Below are 14,670 nucleotides of genomic sequence, written 5' to 3' on the forward strand. Positions count from 1 at the left end.
AACCGCGAGACGACGGAACCCTACAGTAATCATATATCGAATTAAGACGAAGAATTCAACTTAAAAACTTAAAGAACCAATAGGGAAAAAAACAAATGAAAAAACTTATACAATTAAGAAAAAGTTTTTAGAGAAATATCAAACCAACATAATAAGAACACTGATGTATGTTTTCCAGTGATTAAAGAAACATTTAAAGAAACATTAAACAACAGATATTAACTGTAATAAAAACCAATAGAAAAATCAATAAAACCAAATAACATTCCAAATTTTAGAAAACAGAAGCAAATGTGTAAACTGCTAACATAAACCATTTATTGAAAACACAAATCTAAAAAGAAAAAACATTGTTGGATGTCAACTACTTCATATTCTTGTTCTTCTGCTTAACATCAGAACCCTTGAGCTTGTCCAAATTGACTTTGTCTTCATCAGTGTTCTCTTCATGCTGCTTCAGAGCAACACACTCGAGCTTGACTCCATCGACTTTATCTTCATTAGTCTTCACACCCTTCTCTTGCTTTATCTTCACAACGTTGATTGACTCAAGACAAAGTTTCTTAGTTGTAGAGGAATTATCAGCTGGTGACAGAGAACTGTCACTACTCCTCTTAGAAGATGGAGTAGTAGTCTCTGAAGGCTCTCCAGAGTAGGTAAGCAGCAGGCTCCCCTGAGTCTAAAACATAATAAGATTAGGATTATTGATATATCGAATTCTTCTCAAATCATAGGGGGTAGGACCTCAGACAAAATTTATAATATTCCATACCTGATCAATTGAATCATCTGGTAGATCTTCCTCTCCAACACAATCATTAGCAAGAACTCTGGATACCTTATAAGTATCCAGTCCATTCCACACATTTTCATTCTCCACATAGACCAGATACTGGTATGTCTTACCAGTCAAATGTCTGATCGCATCAGGTAGGTTCTCTGGGTCCTCAAACTCATCGAACGATCCATCAAGGAGACTGTTTGCTGGACAGCCAACAATCTCAGAAGCCATACTATCAAAAAGCATCAGCTTCATCTCACCAGTTGAATCCATTACTTTAACATGTAGCTTGTACCTGTTGAGTTCATCGTTACAATTAGACATTTCAGTAACAAATAAATCATTAATATATCAGTAGATTATGAACCATACCTTGCAACCACATTGCACACAGGTGATCGGCAAGAGTCACACCAGAATTGTGGCTTGAGAGAAGTTGTGACAACCTTAGACACTTTCTTATTGCATTTCCTACAGGCAATATAATACCACGACCAATCTCTGTCAATATCATATATTGTACAGAGCACCTTAACCCTCCCAGTCTGAAAATAGGAACATTTAAAAGTTGGTTAGAATAAACTATGCAATCAAATTAGAATGTAATAGAAAAAAAGAACTATTACATCAAACATCTCAGCGACTTCTTTGATGGTCTTCTTAGGAAACTGAAGATAGAAATCCCCTGTAGTCAGCTCGATCATTTCCTGCTTTGGTTTAGACTCAAGAAGAGTAAGAGCAAGCCCATCTTTTGGTAAACTTTCTTTGAAGGCAACAATCTCAGGGATGTCTGGATTGATCAAGATCTGAGATGTATTGAAAGCATTGGAGATACTCCTTACATCTAGAAAGCAAAACATAAAGAAAGTGTCAGCAGCTCAATTTTTAAAAGATTTAAAAAAACTATAAGTATGATATTAATACCAAAACAAAATACCTTTGTAAGTCTTGATCTTAGCATATCTCACCAAACATATGACCATCTCACCAGCAGAAGCTTCACAGGCAGAGAAAACTTGTTCTGCAAATGAACCCCATAGAGTACAGGGTAGCCTTTCATCCCTAAATATTGTAATAGCAATATTAGATTCAAAAATAAGACATATTTAATTTTAATGCCGACAGAACTAATGAATGAAACTTACGTATGATCCCTCAGTTCAAAATCAATCTTTTTAGTAGGTTTATTTTGCACGTCGATAGTCTCCATTTCACCAACATTCACGATTTGACCGACAACATCTTGAACCAAAAGAGAATATCAAAACGTCAATATATATTGCATAAAGGATTAGATAAAAATGAAAATATAGCTAATATGAAAATGTACCAATCAAGTAGTTCTGGTTGAGACCAGCAGTTAAAACATCATTGAAAGGAGTCAATGACAGGTAATAAGAATCAGGCAATGGATCCATCCTCACAACTCTTGTTTGCGCCATGAAGCCCATTTTGTAACGATGATCAGTTGCTTTGAACTGACCAGTTGAATAAGTCAATCCAAAGTTTTCAATAGCCTTCCACTCTCCTGGAACCATGAGCTTCTCAAAACGGTTGAGATGCTCTCTCTTCACAGACGCATGGATCTTCTTGCCCTACCATAGAAATAGAAATATATTAGTATATCATTAGACAACTTATTTTAATATATTGAACTAATATAGACATGTCAAAGAATTCTTACTTTGACATCAGACAGAACCATGTCGAAAGTCTCACCAAACTTTGTGGTAAATGTCTTCCAGGTATGAAGGACACGGACCTGAACTCTCCAAGTGGTTTTGTATGGTTTGATGTCATCGAGGTAAGCAATTGCTTGAGCCATTTGTGATATCTAAATAAGAAGGATGCTAAGGTTAGAGGAATTTGAGTGATGGATTGGAAATGAGAATGACGTTGATATTTATAGCATTCTAGGATGCTAGGGTTTTTGGCTCCAATAATTTTAAAATCTAGGAGAATATCTTGGAGACAAAGCATAAAATCAAAGATACTATTAACAAAATATATTCGAATTTGGAATAGAATTGAATGATTGGCTATATTTAGATAAATGATGAATATTGTAGAGTTGGTTATGGTTAGGATTATATTTATGAGAGATAGTAATTACGATTTTTTTGGGATTAGGCAATATATGATCGAATTTGTAGTTATTATGAGAGATAATTACATTGAATTTGCAGTTATTATGATCGAATATGCTCATATTTAGATACCAAAAATGAACTAAATTTACAAAATAATTTGAACGGCTTAGATTGACTTATGTGGATGCTAAACCCGATTAAGAACTTGACTATGTGATTAAGAGTTAATTACTCCTAACCCACCCGAGTATTAACACGCGGATCTCTTAAAGTTTAATGAAACTTTATGACCAAAATGCCCTTGTCGATTTTGATTAACAAAGAACAAAATCCAAAATTGAAATTGAAATTGAGGCTAAATTTGACCATTTTTCAATTTGTACTTCCCTTTTAATAATAAGGGGATATTTATACTAATTCTTTCAATTTTTTCGTGGAGATGTAACTATTTAACTACAAATGTTTTATTGTAATAATAACGGAATTATGATGGTCGAATGATTGGTAATACTAAAATGTAAAAATGACAAGATACACTCATACATGATACACCACATCTCTATCGGTAGATTTTCATAATCAATCATAAAATGTAGACGCCAAAAACATTATCATAAAAGAGGCGATTTCAAAGTTTAAATACGTGTGAAAATGGGATTGATTTGCTTGTCTCTCATCGAGGGATTAATGAATAATGATAAAATGACACTACTGTTTTCATTTACGTGTCGGAATAGCCGACCGTTGCTTGAATCTTTTTTTTTTTTTTTTTTGAAAACGAATTGCTTGAATCTTTTATAAACAAAATATACTCCATAATGGTATAAAATAGTCTTACTATGGACTATGGTTTCCACGTGGTTCGCATGTAACACGTGTGTTAGGACTTACGAGATTATTGACTGTTGGGAAACAAATGGCAGTGAGTGTATTTGTATAATCGCGTACGGTGATATTCTGATATCACTAAAATTTTAAGAGAGAAAGGCCAAACACTGCAAAGTTGATAGGCCGAAGAATTCAGTTTGGGCCTAACAAATAGGTATTAGACTAAACTGTGAATATTTCAAGTGCCATAATTAACAATTTACGATAATCAAATTTTATGGCTCAGTATATTTAGCTTAATTAGCTAGAGGAATAAGCCAAAACTTGAAAAGAAAAATATGAGAAATAGATAACCCAAAGGTTCAGCAATCTCGAGAGTAAAAGAAAGAAACCATAAAACAATCCTCTGAAAACGAACAACACAGTTGCATACTACAAAATATCAAAAAGCAGATTGCTTCATAGCTAAAACGGTGGGGCTTTAGATTTACTCCTCGTCATCACCGTCTGCATCACCACCACCAGAGGCTTTCTTGGAGGCAGACTTCTCGTTCCTTCTCTTCACTCTTCCTGGACGGCCACCACCGAAGGGACTGGTCAGAGCAAAGTCGATGTGCTTCTGTGAATCAAGTCTCACCATGAATGATGGAATGTTCACCAATTGCTTTCCAACCCTACAGCAACACCACCCAAACAAAGATAAGTAACCAATATTTAGAGCCAGATCAAAACATTCTTCAGGGGTTTCAACATTGAGCCACTAACGAGATACATAAGGTGTCAATACAAGAAAGGGTGAAATCATTCAAATGACAAGTGTGAGAACAAATACAGTGTTTGAAGATGTGTAACACAAAGGGTGAAATCATTCAAATGAAAATAGAAAAAATGTTAGTTTCAATTCGGATCCATCCATTTGATATCATAAAGATAAAACTCATACTCATGCACAAATGAATCACAGAGATGCACTACCTGATATGCCTCTGCCTGATGAGGACACGAGAGTGATGGATAGACTTAGCCATACCAGACTTGAACACAATAGTCTGAAGACGACGTTCAAGAAAGTTCTCAACAGTCAAAGCCAAGACGTAATCGAGCTTGTTCTGACTCTCATCAAGAAGCCCGTAACGGTTCATCCTACGGAGAAGAGCCTCACCCTCAAAGATCCTTTTTGGACTCTTCTCATCAAGAGTCAAAAGATCCCTAGCAGCATTACGGATACGGCTAAGAGAATACTGCACTCTCCAGAGCTCACGCTTGTTACGCAGACCATACTCACCAACAAGCTTCAATTCAGAGTCAAGACGCTCCTTCTCATAAGGACGACGTGGTCCCTTGAAGGTCTTTCCATCTATTCAACAACAAAAACATACATTCAAACAAAATTATCAGCAACAAGGTAGAGATCTTAAGGTATGATTCATTAGAGAAGCTAAAAATCCAGACTTTACAAAAACCCAGATTCAGAAACCATTGTTTATCATATTCTAGATGACTACATACATAGAGAAAATCAAAAACCTCAGATAATCCCTAATCTATCAGTCATTTCGAAGAGAAATCACTATGTGGATCGAATCCGAAATGGGCAATGATCTAAACGACGAAGGAGAGGAGAAGCTTACAGTTGCGGTAGTAGCAAACGTGCACCATATCTTCGTCTCCTTACTGCAAAATCGGCGATCTGAAAAACTAGGGCACGCAGAGAGGAACGAAGGAGACGAATGAGCTGATTTATAGGATTTCTTAAAACCCTAACGCTACACTCTCACTTTCTTTATTGGGCCTTTATGAATTAAGGCTTTATATGTTGGCCTTTTTTATGTTGTCGACATGTTTTTCGGGCTTGGGCTTGGGCTCAGAACTTTTATTCTTTGTCACCAAATTTACGAATTCTTTTCTCTTTTGCGAATAGTGTGGTACCTTTTTATTTTATGCACCGAATAATGTCATTTTACATATATTCTGACATTTAAATCTATATCATAAAATATAATAATTGCAAGGATTTTGAGATGTTTTACCAGTCTTGCCTTAATAGAACAGCAAGAATATTTTACAAGTTAGTGGTGTATCCAATCATATTAACCTAACGTAGTGCCTAATCTTACCAACTCTTAATCATATTCGATAATTGTATCTTACCATCTAATCTGATACACAGGAGTTAACTACATCGAAAATAGACAGAAAAAACAAAACTCATGTCACATTATTTCAACAAGTTCACCTCATTCTTTTACTTTTCTATTTTAAAAGTAAAAATAAAAACCAGGTGATATAGAAATTTATTAAACAATTGGATTAATTCACTCTGTTATTCAATTTTAGGAGGTTACTCTTTTTATCTCTCTCGCATTTGTTCGAAAGCTACATCTCAAATTACCTCTCTAACAAAAGATAAACTACTAACAAAACATAACAAGACAAAACACTTATCAAAGTGGAACAGAAAAAGATTTGACCCGTTGACTAAAATAAAAAATATTAAAAACACAAAGGAAAACCAGAAAAAAAAAAGAAAGAATTAGCCTCTAAACGACGACGCTTTTCCAACGTTTTCCGTTCTTTTCGTCACGTCGAAGAAAACGACCCATTCGTCGGAACAACACTCTCACGACTATCTCCTCCTCCACCTCCTACACCTCCGGTGTTAGCTCTTCTAGCTCCGCCGCGTCCTGAAATCTTGTTGTTGTGCATCCACACTTTGAAAACGCTTTTATCAACTCCAATCTCCCGACAAAACTCCTTAACATCCACGTCATCAGCTTTCGGCATCCTCCACCCAACTCTCTCCGAGAACTCAAACATCTTTTCCTTCTGATACTGACTAAACTTCGTCCTAAAACGTTTCCTAGACATCGGAACCGCGGTGTTAGCTCCTCCCCCTCCTCCGGAGAGTGCAAGAAGCATGTAAGAAGACGAGATCGGCGGCGGAGAAGGTGAATCATCATTGTCTGGACTACGAATCCCCACCGCATGAGGAGGAGGAGGCGGAGGAAGCTGGTGACGGTTGTGAGGACGAAATTCGATCGCCGGGACGACGGCAGAAAGAGAAGATGGATCTTCTTCACGGCGGTGGAAGTTACGGTGGCAACCGCAGGCGGCGCACGTTAGTGACGTAGGTTCGTTGGTGTTAAACAACGGAGACGGCATAAACTCGCCGCATCCATCTAAAGCGTGACCACCAATTCCCGCGGCGTGATTCTTTAGACATTCTTTATAAGTCGCAACCGCAACCGCTTCAGACGCAAGATGATGGTGGTGGCAGCGTTTGCCGTTGGAGAAAGAAATAGGCTTCGCGGGCTGGATCCGGGTCGGAGCTTCGGTTTCGGGCTGTCGTGAATCCAGGTCGGATACTATAGTAGTTGTAGTAGCCATTACATTTACATCCATGACAACTCAAAACATTTAGGGTTTCAAAAACAAATGTTTTGTAAACTTGAAATGTTTGAGATGGGTTTTGGTTATTGGAATACAAATAAGATTTAAGAAACAAAAAGTATTATGATTTTCTAGAGATGGAGGAAGAAGAAGAATAGATGAGAAGTGAAGGAAGATAAGGTAAAGATTGCACTAAACAAAACTGTTTTTTTTAATTGTAAAGTCGAATTAAATCTTTGGGAAATTTGGGGGTTATAGGTTTATGTATTTGGGACAGATATAAGATTAGAGAAGGAGAAATTTTAAAATATGTGTATTATTATTACTCAAGTCTCTCATGGAGGAAGAAAGAGATGAGAAGTTGAAGACTGTTGATAATGAGAAATCCAACTTGTGTGGTTGAGATTCATAATCATTATGGGGTTTCATTTTTTCTGCTTGAACATTTTTTTTTAACCATGGTTTGTTGACCCCACCCTAGGGTTAATAAAAAAGATAAGTGTAATAAATATAGGCTAATAAATAGAGTTCATAGAACAGCATCTAATGTGAGTCATGTCTTTTTCTTTTTGCTAAATTTGTATCTCCATGACGTTGACAACTTTAATAATATACTCAAATTTTTATCAGTATTAATTTTTTTTGGTTACCTTTCAATTACTATCGTTGTTCGCTATTTAAGCTGAAGACAAATTCCCTTGTTATAATAACTAGATTTTAACCCGCGGTACACCGCGGGGCTATATTTTCTTAAAAAAATCAAAATGTAATTTGTTTGATAGATTATTTTGATTGTTAATTTTAGGATTTCACCCGTGGTATACTATCTTTTATAAATATCAACCCAAACCCGTCCCATCATATTACCCGTCCCGTGAAATTAAACATCATTTAGTTATTTTCTTAAAAAAAATCAAAATGTAATTTGTTTGATAGATTATTTTGATTGTTAATTTTAGGATTTCACCCGTGGTATACTATCTTTTATAAATATCAACCCAAACCCGTCCCATCATATTACCCGTCCCGTGAAATTAAACATCATTTAGTTATTTTTCTTTTTAATAATACTTTTATTTAAAAGCTATATAATTCAAGTCAATTTAAAAATTTCTTTTAAATGGTTCCCATAAGGTATATATTAAATTTGTATAGAGTTGAAATAATATTAATATTACAAACTTTTTATATAATTTAAATATTATAAATATTTTTAAAAATATGCAATATATATTTTTTGTTATTGAATAAGAGGATATTATGTGTAAGAAATGTAGAAAATAAGAGTTTAATATTTTTATTATAGAGTCGCAAGAAAAATCTTTTATTTCTATACATGTTATTCGTTTATTAATAATAAAAGAAAACAAATCCTTTAAATTAGATATTAACTAAAATAACCGCACCATAATTACTTATTAAGTAACAACCAATAAATTTCACCAAAAAATAGGTAACAACCAATAAATTCTAAACGCAGTAATTAAAGAATGAGATATTAAAAAAAAATATCAAATAAGATATAAGAATCTTAAAATAATTGAATATCTAAATAATTTAATTGTTAGTGTCGATTTTAATGCCTTCATTAATGTGGATTTTTTTTTTTACAGAAAAATATTTCCTAAAGATTATCACATTAATGATTCAGAAAATTAAGGAAAATATGAATTTATGATTCTCGAAATCGTGTTGGTAATATCTTTAATTAATATTTTTCAAATTTAAATAATTAATGCCAATGGCATTCATCCGTAAATACATTCCAACTCCAGGATTTATTTGCTAAAAGTCATCCAAAAATGTATATATAGAAGTTTATAATAAGTTAAAATCTCGACCTTCCCTAGTTATAATAAGTTTATAGCAACATGATTTGTCTTCAATCTTATGTCGAAAAAACTATCCAAATAGCAAATTACAACCTTAAAAGCTACTCTACTAACACTACAAAAGAAATATGACTTGCTTAATTTATGTACTTCTCAACTACTCCATTAATTAACTCAAAAATGTTTATTGGTTATTCATGTTGACGGTTAAAGTGGCCTTAAGAAAAGGAGACCACAACGAAAAGAAAAAAAAGCTGACACGAGCAGTGGTGAAGAACGATGCCGTTTACTCCAAACTTCTTTAATGCTGTCTAAAAGTCCTCTTTCATCAGAGAAGCCTAGGACAATCCTAAGTTCGTATTGCGGATCAATTACTAGTAAATGAATAAGTACTAATAATTCTTAACAAAAACTCTGATAAAGAATTGATAGTAGCGTAATCGTAAACTTTGACTAATGAAGTTGTCTAAACACCAAACAGCTAACACGCGTCCATATCATGCAACATGGCGCTGCCTAATCGAACCATGTTCGTTTGTTAGCGAAGACTCTTCTTTTCAAATACTTTGAACTTTATACTTAATTAATGTCGGTATTTTACGACTTGCACGACTTACCATAACCAAAATAGGGAACCACCGTATCAACAGTTCAAGCATTTGGATATAACTTGATCGTTGATTGGTCTTAATTATTACCTCACTACGACTATATGTAGATTTCGTAGACCACAAATAATATACATATCTATATTATTGTTTTAAAAATAGTTATAAGGCTCCTTACTCTTTAGTTAGGAAGAACAAGGCAAACCGACATTAAATACGCTTTATGCACATAACAAGGATAATATTAATTAGTATTCCCTCTGTTCCTAAAATATTGATTTTCTAGAAATTTTACATTTTGTAAGAAACAATCATTGTTTAATTATTTATTTTTGTTAAATATTTTTTAATAAATTATGAACCAATAGTAATTTGAAACAGTTAATCATTACGTCTTGAATCTATGATTTATTAAAATTAATTAATTAAAAATAAAATAAAAATCTAGAAAATCAATCTTTATGGAACAAACTCAAAGCACTACAACATCAAACTTTAAGGAACAGAGGGAGTAGTACTTTTTTCAGGATATATTTACTGACGCAATTATCTGATCTATCTGTGATTTTTTTTTAACTATAATCACGATATGATTATATGTTATGCCTGTATATGTTTTATATACACATAACTCATAACACACATACCTTACTATATGTATCTGTGCAAATGCAATTGAAGGATGTATCATATACGACGAATGTATCGTATGGGTGGTTAGTATGCATTAATTTGGACTATTCTTAAGATTTGTGAAAAAATGACATATTCTTCTCTCTTTTTTTGTGACAAACGAAATGATTTTAGTTTAATTGTATTGTTTTGGAATATTATATTGAATGTGTAAAAGACAAGAAAAAATTATTCAAAAACTAAAAATTGATGTGCGTGGCAACTTGAGAAGAATTTGAGGTAACTGTTTTAATGACTAAAACAAGTTGGCTCTTGAATTCACATTATGCCAAAAACAAAGCTGATTTGAACCCGATCTGATTCAATTAACGTATCTAGCCGCGTTAACGGGCCAAAGCCTGAGGCTTAAAACGTTGGCCTATTATTCGATGGGTTTATAACGGGCCGAGAAAACAGATGGAATCATTATCAATTGGTGATTCATTCAACAACAACAACAACAACAACAAAATTGAGTGAGGATTGTAATTTGTTTGTCATCAAAACGATAAGATTATCATTAACTACGATAATGTTGTCTTAGACAAGTTGTCTGTTTTGCGTATGAGAGAATTTCAGAATTGATTTAACATCTATTTCCGAAAAAAAAAAAACTTGATTTGTTGAATCCAAACAAGCCCATCATCAAAATCCAGACAGAGATTAGGGAAACAAAACAGCAGATGTTGTTGAACTGAGTGTTGCTGTTCTAAGATACCATCATCTTATACTCGAGAGATCATATGAAAAGAAACGAAGACACGTTTAGATGGTTGAATCAATGTGTTTTCACGACTACGAAGCTGTCTTCAACTTAGTCGATTTTGCAGCTGCAGCTTTTCTGTAGATAGGGTGAAGAACATGACCACCTGTTGGATCAACATGAATCCATTTGCGTCCTGTTATCTTGCTTTTCTCGAACCTGACGCGTCCTTCCTTCAAGGCAAACAGAGTATGGTCCTTACCGATCCCGACATAGTCTCCAGGATGAAACCGAGTTCCGCGTTGACGAACTATGATGTTTCCAGGTATCACACTCTGAGAAATCACACACACAAAAAAACATTATTTTTCTCCACACAGACGGACCAAGATTGATTTGATTATCCAAATCTTATCTACCTCGTTGTTATTTTCTTACCTCTCCTCCGAATTTCTTAACACCGAGAAACTTGGGATTAGAGTCACGACCGTTCTTTGTAGAACCAGCGGTTTTCTTAGTAGCCCAACGCTTCAAAACCAAACTCAACCCACTTGAAGAACCATCTTTAACATCCCAAAACAGAAACAACAACACCACAAAGGAGTTAATCCCAAAAGATTATCAAACACACAGACCGAGATTCCGAAAAACCGCTAAAGCAGCCTTAAGAAAACAGATTAATAGGGTATATACCGGAAATGCTACTGCCACTATAAGCAGGAACCTCAGTGATCAGTTCCCTCAAACTAACTCTTCTGCAAATGGATGCTGCTGAGTTTAAGAAATTCATTTTTCAGGAATCTGCAAGAAACAAAAAGCACCTCAAACATCAATACATTGCAAAACCATTTCATCAAATAATTTCTTAAGCAAATGGAGTTATTTTCTTCCACATTCGAAACTACACCAATGTCACAAACATATAACCTATTGACCTCAAAACCTATCACATTTCAGATTCGATTACACTAAATTTCGTCAACGTTCGAATTTCATAATTAAAATCCGACCGAAACCCTAATTTTCTGAATTCGCGATCAAATCCGAGATTTTCCGACCAGGATGGAATCGAAACTCTCGACGGATATGCTAATAAAGGAAGAAACTTACCGGAAATTTTCAATTCCGGTAGATAGCGAACGATGACAAGCGTGACCGGAGATGACGACGGCGACGGAAGCGCGATTAGGATGGAAAGGGCCCTAACTCAAAAACCCTATTTGTCATAGTGTCAACTATACACGCCAAGAGGGTTCTGATGTTTCCATTTGTTTACATAATGACCCCTACATTTTCATTTGTGTCAAAAATGAAAAATAATTACGAATTTGCATAGTATTTTGTGATTTTACACTTGCATAAGTTCGATTTGTTTGGTTTTCCAAAAATTTTGACACAACGAAAAAAAACATAAGGGATCCGTTGAAATTTTGGTTTTTGGAAAAGAAACCAAATCTAGCCAAAGTATCAAAAATATCTCAAATGTTTTGTATATAACTTAGGTTTGTGTATGTGTGAACAAGTTGACATCATGAATGATGGATGGTCACTATCTTTGATTTCTTGTAGCATTAATAAGAAAATGTTATATTTTTCTTAATCTAGATTAATAATTTTATATGCATGTGTTTGAAGAACAACTTGACATGATCTATAAGTTTTTTTTTTTTTTTCGTCAATCTATAAGTTTTTTTTGTTAGACAGTAATAATCAATATCCATGTGATCCATCACATGCTTTGAAATCTTTTTATTGTATTTCAATGGTCCTACGGTCCGTGCTTTGCCGTGCCGTACCCCGACCCTACTAGTTTCTTATATTAACCCCTTGTAATAAATTTTGTGTCACACCAATTATTTTATTAATCAAACTTCAAGATTCCTATAAATTAGTACTATAGTTCAAAAAGATTAGGGGAATCAGTAGCTACAAATGTCTTCTACATTAGTAGTTATGTCTAGCCTGGTTTAGCACATTCAAACCTAAATTAACTTAAAACGAGACATAATCCTCCGCTCGATTTTTATTGTTTATATAAAAACGAATCTAAACAATCTGAAGATAATTAAAACCGAAACTAGATTATACACTAATACTCTTACATACTATTTATGCCTGGGCACGAATCGAATATCCGAAATTTTTGTGATATTTGATATTCGACTTGTTTCAACCAAATACTTGATTTTGTGATTTGCTTCGATTCGGAAATTTCCGGATATCCGGAAATTCGAATATCCGGATTTTTTTATGATATTTGCGGATATCCGCTTCGGTAAATCTAAATATTAAAAAAAACCGTAGACTATATAAAATAACAAAATATCATATATTCAAAGTTCTTGTTTGACATGTTTTCAAAATAAGTTCCAAAAAAACAAACGTAACCATTGTTGATATCACCGATCAAGAACATGCCATCAAACTAATTCCAAAAACCAAAACCCGATAGTTTAAAATTCCACTAATCAAAACATAATTCTGTGTAAATCTAGGAAGAAAATGCTAAAATTTGAGAAACTGAATCGTGCACAGTCCATTTCTTATTATTTATTTAATATTTAAGGGATGCTGATTTTTCATTTTTTAAATAAATCCCAAACACAAATCCATAAGCTCACAAAAAAAAATCACAAGCCCAAAAGATAAAAAAAAAAAAAAACACAAGCCCAAAAAATTAAAAAAACACATGCCCAAAATATACAAATACACAAACTATACTATGATATGTATATATATATATATATATATATACTAATATATATAGAAAAATACAGATCGAATCGGATATCCAACTTTAAAAAAAACAGTATTTGGTATTTGCTTCGGTTTTAACGAATATTATATTTTTCTATTTGATTTGCTCCAAAATTTTACGGATATTCGGATTTTTCGAATCAAATCAAATCGAATACCGAATCGAAGCGGATCAAACGAATATTTTGCCCATGCCTAATACTATCTTCACCTTGAAGTTAAGCTTACTCATTATCATTTCTTACAAGTTCTCTTATCTTTTATACATTTGTAATTTTGTGTATATCCTATATACATTACCATAAAATAACACATTTTCTCATTTACTTTTCTTTTTTCTTTTGGCTACATCTCATTAAATATATTTTGGGTAAAAATGACTTTGTTCGTTATTAGAAAAGATAACATTTCTTATTAAAACCGAAAAAATATCCCAATGTTCCCTCCTTTTCTCCGAGCAGATCGACTCCAAAACAATAATTGGATGAGCATGTGGAACTGGCTAAAACTGCACATGCCTTCTCTTTCTTCTTTTTCAAACTTTTTTTTAGTTTTTTTGTACAACTTTATATGATCTGATATTCAAGTTGCGATGTGTGAATGCGCATTTATGCATGTGTGCGCATATATATAAGTTTAGTTTGTTGCTAATGTGTGTTTCAAGTTGCTTATTCTTTCATTAATCGTGATTTTTCTTTCATTCCCCAACTTGATATGTCTAGTGGTACTGGATCGTTTACCTGTGTTTTAAGGTTCCATCCTAGATCATAATTCTCTAAAACAGTACTCATTTTTTAGCTACTATTTCATTTTGCTACGAGTTCGTTCATCTATAGAATTGATTCTTGATTCACAAAAAAACAAATTTGATGATTGAAATCTGCAAAGCAATCAAATTAAAAACGCTGATTATACCAGTGGATCTAGATCTGGTTCTTCTCTGGAAAAAACATCAGAAGACTTAGACTAATGAATTATATTGACTACCTAAAGAAATTATCTTGACTAT

General features: G+C 33.7%; 5 protein-coding genes across 5 annotated transcripts; all 5 read right to left on the bottom strand.

Annotated features, from left to right (window-relative positions):
* Nucleotides 1-252: 252 nt before the first annotated feature.
* On the bottom strand, nucleotides 253-2,161 carry LOC110227299 (replication protein A 70 kDa DNA-binding subunit B-like). The gene is made up of 7 exons (XM_021021149.1): nucleotides 2,112-2,161; nucleotides 1,927-2,023; nucleotides 1,719-1,843; nucleotides 1,408-1,625; nucleotides 1,154-1,326; nucleotides 773-1,076; nucleotides 253-679 (listed from the first exon to the last, which is right to left on the bottom strand). The coding sequence occupies exons 2-7, from the start codon at nucleotides 1,989-1,991 to the stop codon at nucleotides 365-367; spliced, it is 1,200 nt and encodes a 399-aa protein (XP_020876808.1). The 5' UTR covers nucleotides 1,992-2,023; nucleotides 2,112-2,161; the 3' UTR covers nucleotides 253-364.
* LOC110227300 lies at nucleotides 2,041-2,632 on the bottom strand. The gene is made up of 2 exons (XM_021021150.1): nucleotides 2,466-2,632; nucleotides 2,041-2,376 (listed from the first exon to the last, which is right to left on the bottom strand). Exons 1-2 carry the CDS (start codon nucleotides 2,604-2,606, stop codon nucleotides 2,095-2,097), a joined length of 423 nt encoding a protein of 140 aa, XP_020876809.1. The 5' UTR covers nucleotides 2,607-2,632; the 3' UTR covers nucleotides 2,041-2,094.
* Nucleotides 2,633-4,012: 1,380 nt separating this feature from the next.
* On the bottom strand, nucleotides 4,013-5,448 carry LOC9309781 (40S ribosomal protein S9-1). Its single transcript, XM_002873667.2, has 3 exons — nucleotides 5,331-5,448; nucleotides 4,675-5,056; nucleotides 4,013-4,373 (listed from the first exon to the last, which is right to left on the bottom strand). The coding sequence occupies exons 1-3, from the start codon at nucleotides 5,356-5,358 to the stop codon at nucleotides 4,187-4,189; spliced, it is 597 nt and encodes a 198-aa protein (XP_002873713.1). The 5' UTR covers nucleotides 5,359-5,448; the 3' UTR covers nucleotides 4,013-4,186.
* Nucleotides 5,449-5,986: 538 nt separating this feature from the next.
* LOC9309782 (zinc-finger homeodomain protein 8) lies at nucleotides 5,987-7,548 on the bottom strand. The gene has a single exon (XM_021021151.1). The coding sequence runs from the start codon at nucleotides 7,099-7,101 to the stop codon at nucleotides 6,280-6,282; it is 822 nt and encodes a 273-aa protein (XP_020876810.1). The 5' UTR covers nucleotides 7,102-7,548; the 3' UTR covers nucleotides 5,987-6,279.
* A 3,234-nt stretch (nucleotides 7,549-10,782) lies between these two features.
* LOC9309783 (50S ribosomal protein L27) lies at nucleotides 10,783-12,150 on the bottom strand. The gene is made up of 4 exons (XM_021023690.1): nucleotides 12,015-12,150; nucleotides 11,598-11,705; nucleotides 11,343-11,467; nucleotides 10,783-11,239 (listed from the first exon to the last, which is right to left on the bottom strand). The coding sequence occupies exons 2-4, from the start codon at nucleotides 11,692-11,694 to the stop codon at nucleotides 10,997-10,999; spliced, it is 465 nt and encodes a 154-aa protein (XP_020879349.1). The 5' UTR covers nucleotides 11,695-11,705; nucleotides 12,015-12,150; the 3' UTR covers nucleotides 10,783-10,996.
* Nucleotides 12,151-14,670: the final 2,520 nt, after the last annotated feature.

Source organism: Arabidopsis lyrata (genome assembly GCF_000004255.2).
Source record: "Arabidopsis lyrata subsp. lyrata unplaced genomic scaffold ARALYscaffold_6, whole genome shotgun sequence".
NCBI classification, from domain to species: domain Eukaryota; kingdom Viridiplantae; phylum Streptophyta; class Magnoliopsida; order Brassicales; family Brassicaceae; genus Arabidopsis; species Arabidopsis lyrata.

Bases quoted from the DNA above. Each gene is read 5' to 3' on its own strand.
- LOC9309781 (XM_002873667.2), bottom strand. From the start codon at position 5,358: ATGGTGCACGTTTGCTACTACCGCAACT. The intron at 5,057-5,330 runs GTAAGCTTCTCC...GTTGTTGAATAG, and splicing joins CGTTTGCTACTACCGCAACT to ATGGAAAGACCTTCAAGGGA. The intron at 4,374-4,674 runs GTAGTGCATCTC...GTGTTGCTGTAG, and splicing joins ATCAGGCAGAGGCATATCAG to GGTTGGAAAGCAATTGGTGA.
- LOC110227299 (XM_021021149.1), bottom strand. From the start codon at position 1,991: ATGGAGACTATCGACGTGCAAAATAAACCTACTAAAAAGATTGATTTT. The intron at 1,626-1,718 runs GTATTTTGTTTT...TTTGCTTTCTAG, and splicing joins TAAGATCAAGACTTACAAAG to ATGTAAGGAGTATCTCCAAT. The intron at 1,327-1,407 runs GTAATAGTTCTT...TCCTATTTTCAG, and splicing joins AAGTCGCTGAGATGTTTGAT to ACTGGGAGGGTTAAGGTGCT.
- LOC9309782 (XM_021021151.1), bottom strand. From the start codon at position 7,101: ATGGATGTAAATGTAATGGCTACTACAACTACTATAGTATCCGACCTG.
- LOC110227300 (XM_021021150.1), bottom strand. From the start codon at position 2,606: ATGGCTCAAGCAATTGCTTACCTCGATGACATCAAACCATACAAAACC. The intron at 2,377-2,465 runs GTAAGAATTCTT...TTTCTATGGTAG, and splicing joins TGGTTCTGTCTGATGTCAAA to GGCAAGAAGATCCATGCGTC.
- LOC9309783 (XM_021023690.1), bottom strand. From the start codon at position 11,694: ATGAATTTCTTAAACTCAGCAGCATCCATTTGCAGAAGAGTTAGTTTG. The intron at 11,468-11,597 runs GTATATACCCTA...GGGATGTTAAAG, and splicing joins TAGTGGCAGTAGCATTTCCG to ATGGTTCTTCAAGTGGGTTG. The intron at 11,240-11,342 runs GTAAGAAAATAA...GTGATTTCTCAG, and splicing joins TTAAGAAATTCGGAGGAGAG to AGTGTGATACCTGGAAACAT.